Source organism: Canis lupus, chromosome 18 (genome assembly GCF_011100685.1).
Source record: "Canis lupus familiaris isolate Mischka breed German Shepherd chromosome 18, alternate assembly UU_Cfam_GSD_1.0, whole genome shotgun sequence".
Lineage (NCBI taxonomy): Eukaryota > Metazoa > Chordata > Mammalia > Carnivora > Canidae > Canis > Canis lupus.
This window is the reverse complement of record NC_049239.1, coordinates 55,333,873-55,347,055: the sequence shown is the minus strand read 5'-3', so window position 1 is coordinate 55,347,055 and position 13,183 is coordinate 55,333,873. Positions and strand designations below refer to the sequence as shown.

The window sequence follows — 13,183 nt, the reverse complement described above, 5'->3', positions numbered from 1 at the left end:
TCCCCCTGACGCCCAGGGAATGGTCCTCTCGGCTGAGTACATCAAGAAGAAGCTGGAGCAGGAGATGGTCCTGTCCCAGGCCTTTGGGCGAGACCTGGTGAGGCATTTTCCCTGCCAGGGAGCCCTGGCCATGCCAGCTCTGCCTCCCGCAAGGCAACACTGGGGGGCAGGGTGCCTACATGGTGGAGCTTCCCCCACGCCCTCTGACCCCTTCCTCTTTTGTACAAGCATTCCTTGGGCTCCCCTGTCCAGCCCCACCTGGTTATGAGCACCTACTCCATGCCAGAACTGGAACAAAAATGGCTCTGGCCAGGGGCTTCAAAATACCAAGCAGGCAACAAAGAAAAGTAATTACAGAGCCCACAGGAAGGAAGGGTGTTGGTTTGGTGGGAGCAATCTGGATCCTGCCCACCACCTGCTCCCTGGGCAGGCGATCCCCAAGGTGCTGCCAACTGCCCTTCCCAAAGCCAGGTAGTCCCTGGCCTCAGGAGGCCCCAGTCTGGTTGTTGGGGCACAGAAATTGGGGCACGCGAGCAAACGATTGTAATAGAAGAAACTCTCCCTGGAATGTACATTTATCACAGTGAAGCGTAATCACCGTACGTGAAGGTCTTCCACCAGTGTAGATGCTGCGAGCCTCTCCCGGCAAATCTGAAAGTGCTTCTCCAGGGTGATCCTCTGAACAAGATTTGGAAGGATGAGTAGGAGTCTGTTAGAAGGGTCTCCCCAAGAGGTTACGCCTGTGAGTCTAGGTCGGCTCTCCCTCTGCCCCGGCAGCCACACAGCACAGTGTCAGGATCGGGAAAGAACCTGACTGCTGTCAGCCCTCCACTCAGCGAGGCAGGGCTCTCCGCCTTCTCTTGGTTTTCAGGGCCGAGGAACCAAACACTACGGCCTGATTGTGGTGGGCCACTCCCTGGGTGCAGGCACCGCTGCTATCCTCTCCTTCTTGCTGCGCCCCCAGTATCCTACCCTCAAGTGCTTTGCGTACTCCCCGCCAGGGGGCCTGCTGAGGTGAGTAGCCTGGGGCCTGAGAGTTGGCTTGGGTAACAGGAGGGGCAAAAGACTTGGGAGCTGGCCTGGGCAGTCTGGCTTCTGGTCTGGGGGCCTGGGAATGGCCTGGTAAGTGGAGGGAGGGGTGCTCTGTCGAATGCCAGGCAGACTCCAGATCTACACCCGGTAAACCCTCACTGGTAGGAAGGGTGCAACAGGGAACAGGCAGCCCAGCCTGGCAGCTGTGGGCTCCCCAGAGGGCCTTGAATCCAAACACTCACTACAGGAGTGCTGGAGCAGGGCCCCGTCACCACCCCTGCCTGAGCACCCCCTGGCTTCCTTTGCAGTGAGGACGCCATGGAGTACTCCAAGGAATTTGTGACGGCTGTGGTTCTGGGCAAAGATCTTGTCCCCAGGCGAGTCGCAAGTCACAAGTGGCTCCCTCTCACCATGTCCTGGCCAGCTGTTCCTCCTTCCTCAGGGCCTCTTCCTCGGATTCCCATCTCCCAGGGGGATCCCAGAGCCTCCAGAGCGAGAGGACAGGTGGCCCCACCCTGCTTGGCCTCCCTTCCCTGGCTAGGTCCTGCTAAGCTGCAGACTCACCCCTACCCGCCCCTCCTACCCTGTGACCCTGGTGGCATGGTCTTCTCGATTCTGTGGCTGCCGTGTGCCTGCCCCGCTGCCCCCACGCCCCATACCTCTCCTGGTCCCTGGCCGGGCCAGGTTGATACCCAGCTTGCTTCCTTCCCCAGGATCGGCCTCTCCCAGCTGGAAGGCTTCCGCAGACAGCTCCTGGACGTCCTCCAGCGAAGCACCAAGCCCAAAGTGAGCCCCTGCCCCTCTGTCCTGCTTGGGCATGCTGGGCCTTGGGCACCTCATCTGTCTCATGCCTTGCCTATCCCTTGGCACAAAGCACAAGAGGGCCCAGCCATGAGAGGCCAGGCTGGGTGTGGCTGGTGTCCCAGGAACCCCAAGCCATCAAATTCCCAACACCTCCAGGCGCATCTCACCTCCCCCACCGCCCTGTCCTTGTACAGAGGGGGAAACCGAGGCCCAGAGCGGGCAAGGGACTTGCTTTTACTCACACACACTGTCAGGACTGGGACCAAGGGCTCCTGAGTCTTGGCCCCATCACCCAGAGCTGCCTAAAGTCAGGGAAAAGCAGGCCCGAGGCTCGGTGCTTCAAGCTTATGACAGCAAGTCCTCTGCTGAGCCCACGGCAGTTCCCCAGACTCCACAAGCCTGGATGCTCCCACTGGAGGGGGGCTGGGTGCAGTTTGTTGCGATGTTCCACTGTGGCTAAGGAGAGGCTCAGCCATGCCTCAACCCTTATCAGGTGTCCGAGGACACAGGGGCCTCTTCCTGTGGCAAGCTGGCCTCAGTGTGCCAGGCAGGCAAGAGTTCTGTGGCCAGGGGCCCCAAGGCAGGCGGGAAGGGACTAACTTGGACCAGCATGTCCTCTGTGAGCCCCAGGCTGGCCCCTGCCCCATTAACCATCATCTCTGCCCAGTTTGGACTGTTCCTAGTCTTGGTGCCCATGACCTTCCAGCAGGCAGGGCCACGGGCCAGGCACCAGTTGGCAGGGCGGGCAGGGCAACAAAGCCTTAGGGGGCCAGGCCTGCCTGCAGGAGTCTGGTTCCGGAAGGTAGAACTGCTCCTGTCAGCCCCAGGCCTGTGCGCTCGTCAGGCCCAGGAGGCCAGGGGGCTGGGAGCCAACCCAGACGTGGCCAGGCCTCATAGGTACAGCTGGACTAAACTTCGGGCTCTGCAATGTCTCCAGTGAAATGACCTAGAACAATCCTTTCCCTTTGCTGGGCTGCTTTCCCCATCCTCCAGATAAGGCCTTGACTGGTCTTCCAGCCCTGTTCTAGCCCTAAAATTCAACACTGTCATGTCACCTGTCCTTGGCATCTTTTCAGCCATCATGGCCACCATATGCCTTAGCCAGTGCCTCGTCAGGAGGGCACTGTTCTTCCCATGTCCCACGGCCATCCCAGCTCCCACCTGTTACCTCCGAACCCCCTTCTGAGGACCCTTCTGCCGCTGCCCACCCAGCCAGCCCTGCTCAGCTCTGTCCTCATCTCCCCACCTTGCCCTGCACAGTGGCGAATTATTGTGGGGGCCACCAAATGTATCCCCAAGTCGGAGCTGCCCGAGGAGGTTGAGGTGGCCACCCTCTCTAGTACACGGCTCTGGACCCACCCCAGCGACCTGACCATCGCCCTGTCAGCCAGCACCCCTCTCTACCCACCCGGCCGCATCATTCACGTGGTCCATAACCACCCAGCAGAGCAGTGCTGGTAGGTGCTGCATGCGATCCTGGGCAGCTGGGGTGTAGGGGATGGGGCTGTGGTCCTGCTTTGTCTCCCCTTGGGACTGGGAGCAGAGGCTGGGAGATGATGGCCTAGGACGCGGGGGCGGGGGTGTCTCCTTTGGGCCTGGAAATGAAATAAAAGACCAGTCCAGAGCAGGACCCCAGGGCTCTTCTCTTGACAGCCCCAGCCTTTGTCCCCAGTGTCGGGCCTTCCCTGGTGTCCCCACTTATGGTCCTTTTCAAAGCAGATGCCCTGGAGGGGTCACCCTGAGACCTCAGTGGTCACTTGGCATCCCCTCTGGGATTAGTTGGCAGCAGGGGGGGCGGGGAGGGTGGTAGGAGAGAGATGTGGGCCAGTAGTACATAGGCCTCTCCCACTTCATACTCTTTCAGAGGGTGGGGCTTGGACCCTCTGGCCCAGTGACAGAAGGCTTGTGGGCCGGGCCTCTCCCAGGCACAGGCAGGTAGTAGGGTGTGTAGGGACTATGGCTGAGGCTCATCTGACATAAATGTTCCTGGGCAGCCCTGGGGGGGCTTTAGCGCCACCTTCAGCCGAGGGCGTGATCCTGAAGACCACCCGGGATCGAGTCCCACATTGGGGTCCCTGCATGGAGCCTGCTTCTCCCTCTGCCTCTCTCTCTCTCTCTCTATCTCTATGGGTCTCTCACTAATAAATAAGTAAAATCTTTAAAAAAATGTTCCTGGCTCCCGTGGGGGTAGGGGTAAGGGCTCAGGGTGAGGCAGGAGCAGGGAGCCCAGGGACCACCCACCCTCAGCTTCCCTCCGGTCCCTCTGCCCTCCAGCTGCTGTGAGCAGGAGGAGCCCACATACTTCGCCATCTGGGGCGACAACAAGGCCTTCAATGAAGTGATCATCTCACCGGCCATGCTGCATGAGCACCTCCCCTATGTGGTCATGGAGGGGCTCAACAAGGTGAGCCCCTGGGCAGCCTGGGCACTGACGCCTCATTAGAACCCTGCAGCGCTCTGCTGGCCGCACCTCCGTCCACGTGGGACAGGCAAGGGTGCGGACGCTCCGGGAAGTGGTCAGAACTTGTGTTCTGGCCCCCGCACCCCTGCTGTCCACACCACCAGGTGGGCCCCACGGCGGGGAGGGGTCTGTCTGGGAGACCCCCAGGGACCTGGCCCTTGACAGATGCACAGCCAAGCAGGGGCATCCACAGACATCACCTGGCTGCAGAAAGCCTGGCCGTAGGGAAGAAGGCCAACTCGGCCCATCTGTGGGCCAGGCATGATTACAGGGCCAGTCCCGGGCCTTCCTGGTGGAGCAGGGACCTGGGCTCCTCAGCAGGCATGGGGCTCAGCCCACCACATGCGAGTCTGGCCTGTTGCCCTCTGCCCCCACATGTGATTGTCACCCCTCCACCACCACCACCAGCTTGCCCGACCTGTCCCCAGGTGCTGGAGAACTACAACAAGGGGAAGACAGCCCTGCTTTCTGCTGCTAAGGTCATGGTGAGCCCCACTGAGGTGGACCTGACTCCTGAGCTCATCTTCCAACAGCAGCCGCTGCCAACAGGGCCTCCCTTGCCCACCGGCCTGGCCCTGGAGCTTCCCACCACGGACCACCGAAATAGCAGCGTCAGGTGAGCCCTGTTGCACAGCCCCACCCTGTGTGTTCCAAGCTTGAATGCCTTTGTACACATATACATGCACGTGCTAGCCCCACTGGTGTTCGCACAGCTCTGCACTCATGTGCAGGAGGACTTGACGGTGCCCCTCTGCTTGCAGTCGCCGGGGCTGCTCCCGTTGCCCACAGCTTGCCTTCACTGAAGCCCACGTGGGATAGTGGCCTTCTAGGGATGCACAGACCCGGAGCCAAAAGCACACAGGTTCCCTCATGGCCGTGTAGCCCCAAACAGGTGGATGCCCGTGTGCTTATATACACACACACGTGTGTATTTGTAGTGACACTTACACATGCACATACATATGTGTTCATAAACGGTAGCTCTCCGCGCAGAGAGCCCCACGCAGGCATGCTCCTGGGTAGGACATCCAGCAAGTCAGAGGCTGGGACGCGCACACGGCATGCCAGGATGGCGGCCGTGCACCGGAGTGCAGGAGTGCACCTGTACGCACACGGAGCCACACAGACACATATTTGGGCCACCTGCCGTACCGACGCCTGGTTTGCACACTCTACACATGACACAGAGCCATGCGCCCTTGCTCCCAGACCCACACACATTCCATATTCACACACACTCTTACTGGGGTTATCTCTTAAAGGGTGGCTCCTGGGGGGTAGGAGTCTTCCTGCTTCTCTGGGACCCTTCCAGCCCAGGTCACAGATTTGGCCAGGAGGCTGCTCCAAAGGGTGGTCGCCAGATCCAGGCTCTTGGTGGGGACACCTGGACATCCCTCCTTGCCGTTGGTGCGTTTCCAGCGCATGCCCACAGGAGGGAACCAGTGTGCACCGGCAGCAGTTGTTGCATTCCTCCCCCCACACACTTCCCATTTCCCTGTTCTTCCAGCGGGGGTTCTGGGGGTTCTAACCCGTGGCCCAGCTGGGAGGGACTGCAGTGTGAGGAAGAAAGCCAGCTCAGCCCCCAGAGAGGCACCAAGGGGTGCTGCCCTGAGGGAACCAGTGGGGGCGGCCCTGGGCAGCGGTCACTCCCATTCCCCTCTCCCCTCCCCCCATGGCCTGCTGAGTGGCCTGGGGCAGCCGCTGTCTCTGGGCTCCAGGCTCCTTCGGCCTTCAGTGCCCCCACCCACAGCATCAGCCCTTTTGCCTTCTGTCCTGGGCTCTTGCCAGTTGCTTTTTAAAAATAAGGGTCTCTGCCCAACGCTCTTGAATGACCGCTAAGTTAACTCTCCCCTCCTCCCCTCCCCAAGCTCCCTGCAGCCCGGGAGGGGAGGGGGGCCTGTGTCTCTGCCTTTCCTGAGTCTCTCCCCGCTCACACACCTCCCCCCGCCCCCGTAGGAGCAAGTCCCAGTCTGAGATGAGCCTGGAGGGCTTTTCGGAGGGGCGGCTGCTGTCCCCGGTGGTGGCGGCAGCGGTGACCCGCCAGGACCCCGTGGAGCTGCTGCTACTGTCTACCCAGGAGCGGCTGGCAGCGGAGCTGCAGGCCCGGCGGGCACCCCTGGCCACCATGGAGAGCCTGTCCGACACGGAGTCCCTGTACAGCTTCGACTCCCGCCGCTCCTCGGGCTTCCGCAGCATCCGCGGCTCACCCAGCCTCCATGCTGTGCTGGAGCGCGACGAGGGCCACCTCTTCTACATCGACCCCACCATCCCTGAGGAGAACCCGTCCCTGAGCTCGCGCACGGAGCTGCTGGCGGCCGACAGCCTGTCCAAGCACTCACAGGACACGCAACCCCTGGAGGCAGCCCTGGGCAGCGGGGGCGTCACCCCCCAGCGGCCCCCCAGCGTGGTGGCCAATGACCAGGAGGAGGAGGAGGGGGGCGGGGGCGGGGGGGTGGCCCCCGGGGGAGAGTTGGCGCTGCACAACGGGCGCCTGGGGGACTCGCCCAGCCCTCAGGTGCTAGAGTTCGCCGAGTTCATCGACAGCCTCTTCAACCTAGACAGTAAGAGCAGTTCCTTGCAGGACCTCTACTGCATGGTGGTGCCCGAGAGCCCCACCAGCGACTATGCTGAGGGCCCCAAGTCCCCCAGCCAGCAAGAGATCCTGCTCCGTGCCCAGTTTGAGCCCAACCTGGTGCCCAAGCCCCCGAGGCTCTTCGCTGGCTCAGCCGACCCCTCCTCGGGCATCTCACTCTCTCCCTCCTTCCCGCTCAGCTCCTCGGGTGAGCTCATGGACCTGACACCCACAGGTCTCAGCAGCCAGGAGTGCCTGGCAGTGGACAAGATCCGGACTTCCACCCCCACCGGCCACGGGCCCGGCCCCGCCAAGCCAGACGACCTGGTTATCTCAGCACGCTAGCACCCCAGGAGTGGCTGCCGGCCGAGGCCCAGGCCAGAGCAGGTGGCCCCTCAGGCTCCTGGTGGCTGCCCCCAGGGCCAGGCTGCTTTGTGGAGAGGCCCCTAGGAGCCAGTTTAGCCTCAGGCATGGGGCACTGCTGCTGAGCTGGGGGTCCGCATCCCTACCTCAGCTTAGGACCACCAGGTGGCCCGGATCTAGGTCCTCCAGACTGGGGAGAAGGTGAAGCAGGGAGAAGCCTGGGGCAGCCTGCCAAGTGGGCAGGGCAGCACTGGCCCCTCAGCCTGACTGCGCCACAGGATGGCCAATGGGCATGCTGACTCCCCATCACTGCCCTCTGCTGCTCTCACAGGGCCGAGATGGAGAGCAGCCCTCTCCCCACACCTTCACATTTGTGGCCCAGGCTGGCAGCTGCCCTGGCCACCTCCCCTAGATCTGGTGCCTGCTGGCCAGCCCCCTGGGATAACCCCACACCAAGGTGGCCCGCAGTGCTGTGTATGTTTACAGATGCTGCTGGGCTGGGCTCAGGATGTGTCCTGGGCTTGCAAGCCCCCTCCCGCCACCCCCTCACCCCAGCCTCTTCCTGTGTTTTGAGCAGGGAGGGGAAGCAGCCTGACTGCACAGAGCCCAGGGCAGCCACGGGGCCTGGAGGAGGGTGAGGTCAAGACTACCCCTCCTCTGCTTGGTGCCCGTCATGTCGATCCTTCTGGCAGCAGGTCCTGGGCACCCTGGCTTGCCCCATCTGCCTGTTACTTCCTAGCTTGCCTTCTATCCTCCAGGGATCCTGGCCACTCACAGGGTGGAAGGCACAGGTGTGACCACTCCTGGCTGCAGAGTCCGTGCCCTGGGAAGAAGGAGGGCGCCCAAATCCCCCTTCCTCTGAGGGCCCCATGTAACCCCTTTATATCACCCCTCTTCCCCCACCCAAGCAGCCTCAGGCCCTGGGATCTAAAACCACACATGCCTCAGCTCCTCCTCACTGGCCTGAGCTCTCTCCTGGTGGTAGGGCTTTCTTCCCTCCCACCCTTGAGGTCCTGTTGGCAGGAAATGGGGCCAAGAGTGGGGAGTTGTGGGACTTGGCTAAAGGGGGAGCAGGAGGGCCAGAGGCTCTGGGGCTTTCCCGGTTTAGCCGGAAGCCGCCACAGCCCCTGCTTGAGGGGGGTTCCTTCCCTGCTAGTTTGGGGGGGGCAAGGGGAGTTGGAGAGTGGCCTGTCCCCAGAAGCCGTGGGTAGAAGGTTGTGCATGCGTGGGGCATGTCTGTGCATGTGCATGAGTGTGCGCCACTCCTGAGGAAGGGGCTGCTGGGGGCACCCACCCACTGCACCCCACCTGCCCTGCCTGCTTGCTACCCCTCCCCAGCCCACCAAGAAAATAAACTAGGATGGGGGCCTGTGCACAGGGGGCCATAGGATGAGCTCAGTTTCAGACATCGCCATCCCCCTTGTCCTACTTGTGGCTCTGACCCCGGGTTTGGAAAACGTGTGTGCTCAGGCGCTAACTGCCCGCTTGTGCCTTCGTCTCCTCGGAGGCATACTCCCCCATGCTGGCCCCTCCACGGCTTCTCCGGGGTGCCCCCCAAGCTCATGAACACTGGTGTCTTGGCCTGTCCTGACCACCCCCATCCCTGTCCCACACAGCTGGGACTGGCTTGGACGCTGCTCTGGGACCCCTGCCCACCCTGACAGATGGAGGCAGAGACCTGGGGTCTGGGCCTCCCTCTCTGACACCCACCCCTCACGAGACTCTAGGACGCCCCTGCTGAGGGGCCCGCTGCTGGCAGAGCCTGGGCCCAGCAGAAGATGGAATCAGTGGCTCTCAGAGTTTAAAAAAAAAAAAAAAAAAAAACATCATAAATCAGAGTAAAGTTCCAACAAGCACCTCAGCCAATTATAGGGAGAGACTCAGTGTCTGGCCTTTTAATTCCTCTTCTGCCAGGGTGGGCCCTGGCACCTCTAAGGGGGCGTGGTACCCACCCACGCCCAGAACTGAGCCATCAGGGACAGACTCCCCACCGCCAGGGCTGCAGCCACCCAGGGTTACAGACTTGGGGCTGAGGCAGGCTCGGACTCAGCCCTGGATGCCCCAGGGTCAGCCCACCCCAAACCCACCCCCTGCCCGCCACACTCCTGATGATAGGCCTGACCCACCCCTCTCCTTCCCCACACCACACCTGGGGGAGTCTGAGCCACCCCCCTCAGCCCAGCAAGGCTCAGACCCACGCCCACTCTATCCCCCAGACTGCAGCACAAACTTCCCCAGCCGTGAGCTGGCCTGTTCTCCTAAGGGGCCTGGGTGACCTCTATATGCAATCGGTAGTGAGCAGCTGGGCCGCACAGACACTCAGGCACTGTACGTGCCATTCCCCTATGACTTTTTGTACTTACTGTATGAAAGATCCAAACTAATATTGCTGTAAAAAGGAGAGACTAATTAATATAGCTTATTCTATAAATATGTCTGTATATAACGGTTTCTGTATATTGTATAGAGCTGTGTATAAACTGGATGTAGGAACGTGCTGGCTGCCTCGAGTAAGCTCTCTTCCTGGCAGGTGGGGATGGGCTGGGGGCTTCCTGCTGATGTCAGTGGTGGGCAGGGACCTTGAGACGGGCGCTCACTGCTGTCAAGCCCTGATCTAGGACCACACTTCGAGTCGCAGCGAGGGCCCAGAAGACCCTCAAAGCCCCACACGAATGGGGGCAGTCCCTTGTTGAGCTCTGCTCATGTGAAGGATGACCCAGGGCATCCACGTTCAGGACCTCATCGGGGCCTTGAAAGATGGGACTCGTCAGCCCTTCTCCTTCCTGAGGGGGTCTGGGGCGCAGAGAGGGTAAGTAAGCTTCCCAAGACCACAGAGCTAGCATGTGGGGTACCGGGCTGGTCTGATGGTTCCCACCCCTTAACCCCAAGGCAGAACTAGACAGAGGGGGAAGGACTCCACTAAAGCCCCCCAGCAGGGTAGCACTGAAATGCAAGGGCCACTGGAAACCTTTGCTGAGTGCTTCTTTGGGAGGGTGCAAAATAGCTGGCCAGGCCCACCCAGGGCGGCCAAGGGCCCACCCGAGGGCTCCAGGGCTCCGGAACAGCGGGGCCTGGGGAGCGGCTTTCAGGGCCAGCAGGCAGCTTGCTGTTGCACCTGCGTCTCCCCACAGCAGGCGGCGCTGTTCCCCCAGCCAGTCCCGAGGGATGTGGAATGGGCACTGACCCAGCTAAACTTTGACCTGACCTTGACCCTCTCCTCTCCCTTCCCCTCCTGAGTCCAGAGCCACCCTACTTGTGAAATTCTAGGGGAAGGTGATAGAACAGTGCCTTGGCTTCACCCCCAGCCTCTTGAACAGAAGAGGCCCAAAGACAGCAAGGACCTGTGTGCGGGGACAGTTGTTGGACCAGAATCCGGGCCTCCTGGCTGAGGACTCTGGCCTCCACCCTCACTTTGTGGTTTTGCGAGGTTCTTCCTCAGAAATTCAGTCTCACTGTGTTTGCAAACTATCCTGTCCAACTGGTGGAGCAGAAGCAGAAGATACTGAGGGCCAGAGAAGTTCTGTGACTCGCCCAAGGTCACACAGCCAGGCTGTGGGGAAGGGCTGGAGCAACCTGTGCTTCCCATCCCCTTGCAGGCCGTGTGGATGGCCCATCCACTTCAGCTGGTGAGGAGGTGGGAGAGAGGTTGTCCTGCAGGGCTTCCCCCGCCCGTCTCACCCGAGTCGGTGGGACGAAGCCACACCGCCAGCCTCACTGACGCTGGGCTCCCACTCACTGCTCCTTGGGCCTACCTCCCTTTCTCTACACAATGGGCAGGTGCCAGGGCTGCATGAGCCCATGGGGGGTCAGGAGCCCTACAGCAGGGTCACCTGCCCATCTGGCTAGCTGGTGAGCCCCACCCTCTCCTGGGCTGGCCTCCAGCCCGCTCCTCTGTTCCCCCAGTTACCCTCAGTGCCTGCCTCCCTCTCCCCAGGCACTGTCTCCCGCTGGCCCTGCTGTCACTCATGGGCCGGTACTGAGCACCTGGAACTGTTCTGGAATAGAAGAAAGCAGCGCTGATTGATCACTTCCCTGACATTTTAGCTACCCTGAGGGGCGGGAGTAATAGGCTGATTTCCAGATGAGTCCTCCAAGGACCAGAGGGCAGGCCCTGGACCATGGCTGAGAGGCCACAGCTGCCACTGCTAGGCCAGGAATGAAGTCTCAGTTGGTCACTCATTACAGCTGGGTGGGGATGGGGTGCAGACAGGGCTCTTCTCTATGGACGGCTCCCTCAGAGTCCTGGTTATGCAACGTTCCCTTGGGCTCCCTCACCAGCCTTAGCCGGCGCCCCAGCTTCATGATGGACTTTGGGGGTGGCAGCGTCGACTTGTGGCTGAGCTCCGGAGTCTGGCACTTGAACCACTCCTCTCCCCCAGCCCAGAGATGGGAAGCCCCAGGGCAGTTGCTCCTTTGCTCCGTGGCCTAGTGGAATAGGGTAATGGTAGGGCCACACCCCCTTAGCCAGGCCAGTTCCTGCAGGATCAACAGGAAGCTCCCTCCCACCCCATCGAAGCTCAAGGCGCGAAGCCCAGAGGCTTAGTGATCCGACCTGAGGAGTTGGGGTGTTGGGGACCAAATAGGCATCTCCCATTCCTTCGGTGACCAATACAAGGACGCTTAGCTCGTCGTGCTGGCCCTCGAAGAGCGGGTATACATTTCAGCCCCGTGTGGAATATGGTGAAAAGACCTGTGGGTAGGTGGGAGCTTGTTTTCCAGCTGGTCCCAGGCAACTCCTAAAATAAATTCATTTAAAAAAAAATCACATGGCGTGAGCGGGTGTCCACTCTGTCTACCACAGGCGGGCGGGGGGAGGGGCAGGGCAGAGAATAACAATTGTCTTAAGGGAGGCTGCAGAGGGCGAAAACTCTCTGGGGTGTATCAGCTGGAAAAGAATAGGCGTCTCAGTGTGGCCCTTGCCCCCCTTCTCAGCCCAGCCCCTGTGGGGGGAGCACCAGTCAGCACACACAGCTGGGGCCTCCAGCAAGATCCCATTCTATATATCTAAGAGCAACGGCTCGGAGAGCGGCCCCTGGAGGGACAAAACCTCATTGTGAAGCGCCCGCCAGCCTGGGCACCCCCTCCCCCAGCCCCAGAACTGTCGTGGCATTGACCCTCCTCGGTGGGCCACCACGGGCCTGCTGACTGGGCCACATCTGGGGCCCGGCCCGGCTGCCCCTCCCCCATGACTGGCCACTGAGGAAAGGGAGGGCCGCCTGGGTGGGGGGTGCTTCGCAGGCTCTCGCCCCCTCATGCCCATGCCCAGCGAGCAGCCGGGCTGGGCCCCCGCCAGCCCGGCTCCTGGCAGGCGGCATGGCCCCCTCTGGGCCAGCAGGTCTGGCATCCGACCTGCCGCGGCCCTCCGGCCCCTGGACCTCCGTCTCAGCCCCATCAACTGTCGAGCAGTGCTCAGGTGGGATCGGCTGTCGAGATCTGACCTGCTGTCTCTGAGGACCCGGAGAGGCCGTGCAAGCAGCACCACTCCACAGTGACCTGATTCCCTGGTCCGAAATTCCAGAATTCTCCACCTCCAAAGTTTCAGAGATGTGGGATCCCGTCCTGCGAAGATGCCATTGTCCATTCACTCCATGTATGTTTACCGGGAACGTACTGCGTCCCCGCTGGCGCTCTTGGTGTTGAAGTCAAGGCAGTGACCAAGCCTGAAAAGTACCTCTCACCGTCACGGAGCTTCCACTCTGGAGGGAGGATACTCACAAAACTCGATAAAAATCATGTACGTGGGGCACCTGGGGGGCTCAGCGGTCGAGCGTCTGCCTTTGGCTCAGGGTACGATCCCGGAGTCCCGGGACCGAGTCCCACGTCGGGCTCTCCTTGGGGAGGCTGCGTCTCCCTCTGCCTGTGTCTCTGCCTCTCTCTGTGTCTCTCATGAATAAATAAATAAAATCTTTCTAAATAAATTGTTTACGTGGTGAGAAGGAAGGGCAGGTAGG

General features: G+C 61.2%; 1 protein-coding gene across 7 annotated transcripts in view; it reads left to right on the top strand.

Moving 5' to 3' along the window:
- Nucleotides 1–9,729, top strand: part of DAGLA (diacylglycerol lipase alpha) — a 61,520-nt gene extending 51,791 nt beyond the window's left edge. For 3 of the 7 annotated variants that reach the window (XM_038564361.1, XM_038564363.1, XM_038564364.1), the window contains 8 exons: nt 17–97; nt 872–1,014; nt 1,341–1,409; nt 1,746–1,818; nt 3,097–3,293; nt 4,111–4,240; nt 4,726–4,913; nt 6,254–9,729. In XM_038564361.1, coding sequence (XP_038420289.1) covers nt 17–97; nt 872–1,014; nt 1,341–1,409; nt 1,746–1,818; nt 3,097–3,293; nt 4,111–4,240; nt 4,726–4,913; nt 6,254–7,214 — 1,842 coding nt within the window. In that variant the 3' untranslated portion in view covers nt 7,215–9,729. The remainder of the gene's footprint in view (nt 1–16; nt 98–871; nt 1,015–1,340; nt 1,410–1,745; nt 1,819–3,096; nt 3,294–4,110; nt 4,241–4,725; nt 4,914–6,253) is intronic. The other 4 variants (XM_038564358.1, XM_038564359.1, XM_038564360.1 and 1 more) reach the window with 2 other exon arrangements.
- Nucleotides 9,730–13,183: the final 3,454 nt, after the last annotated feature.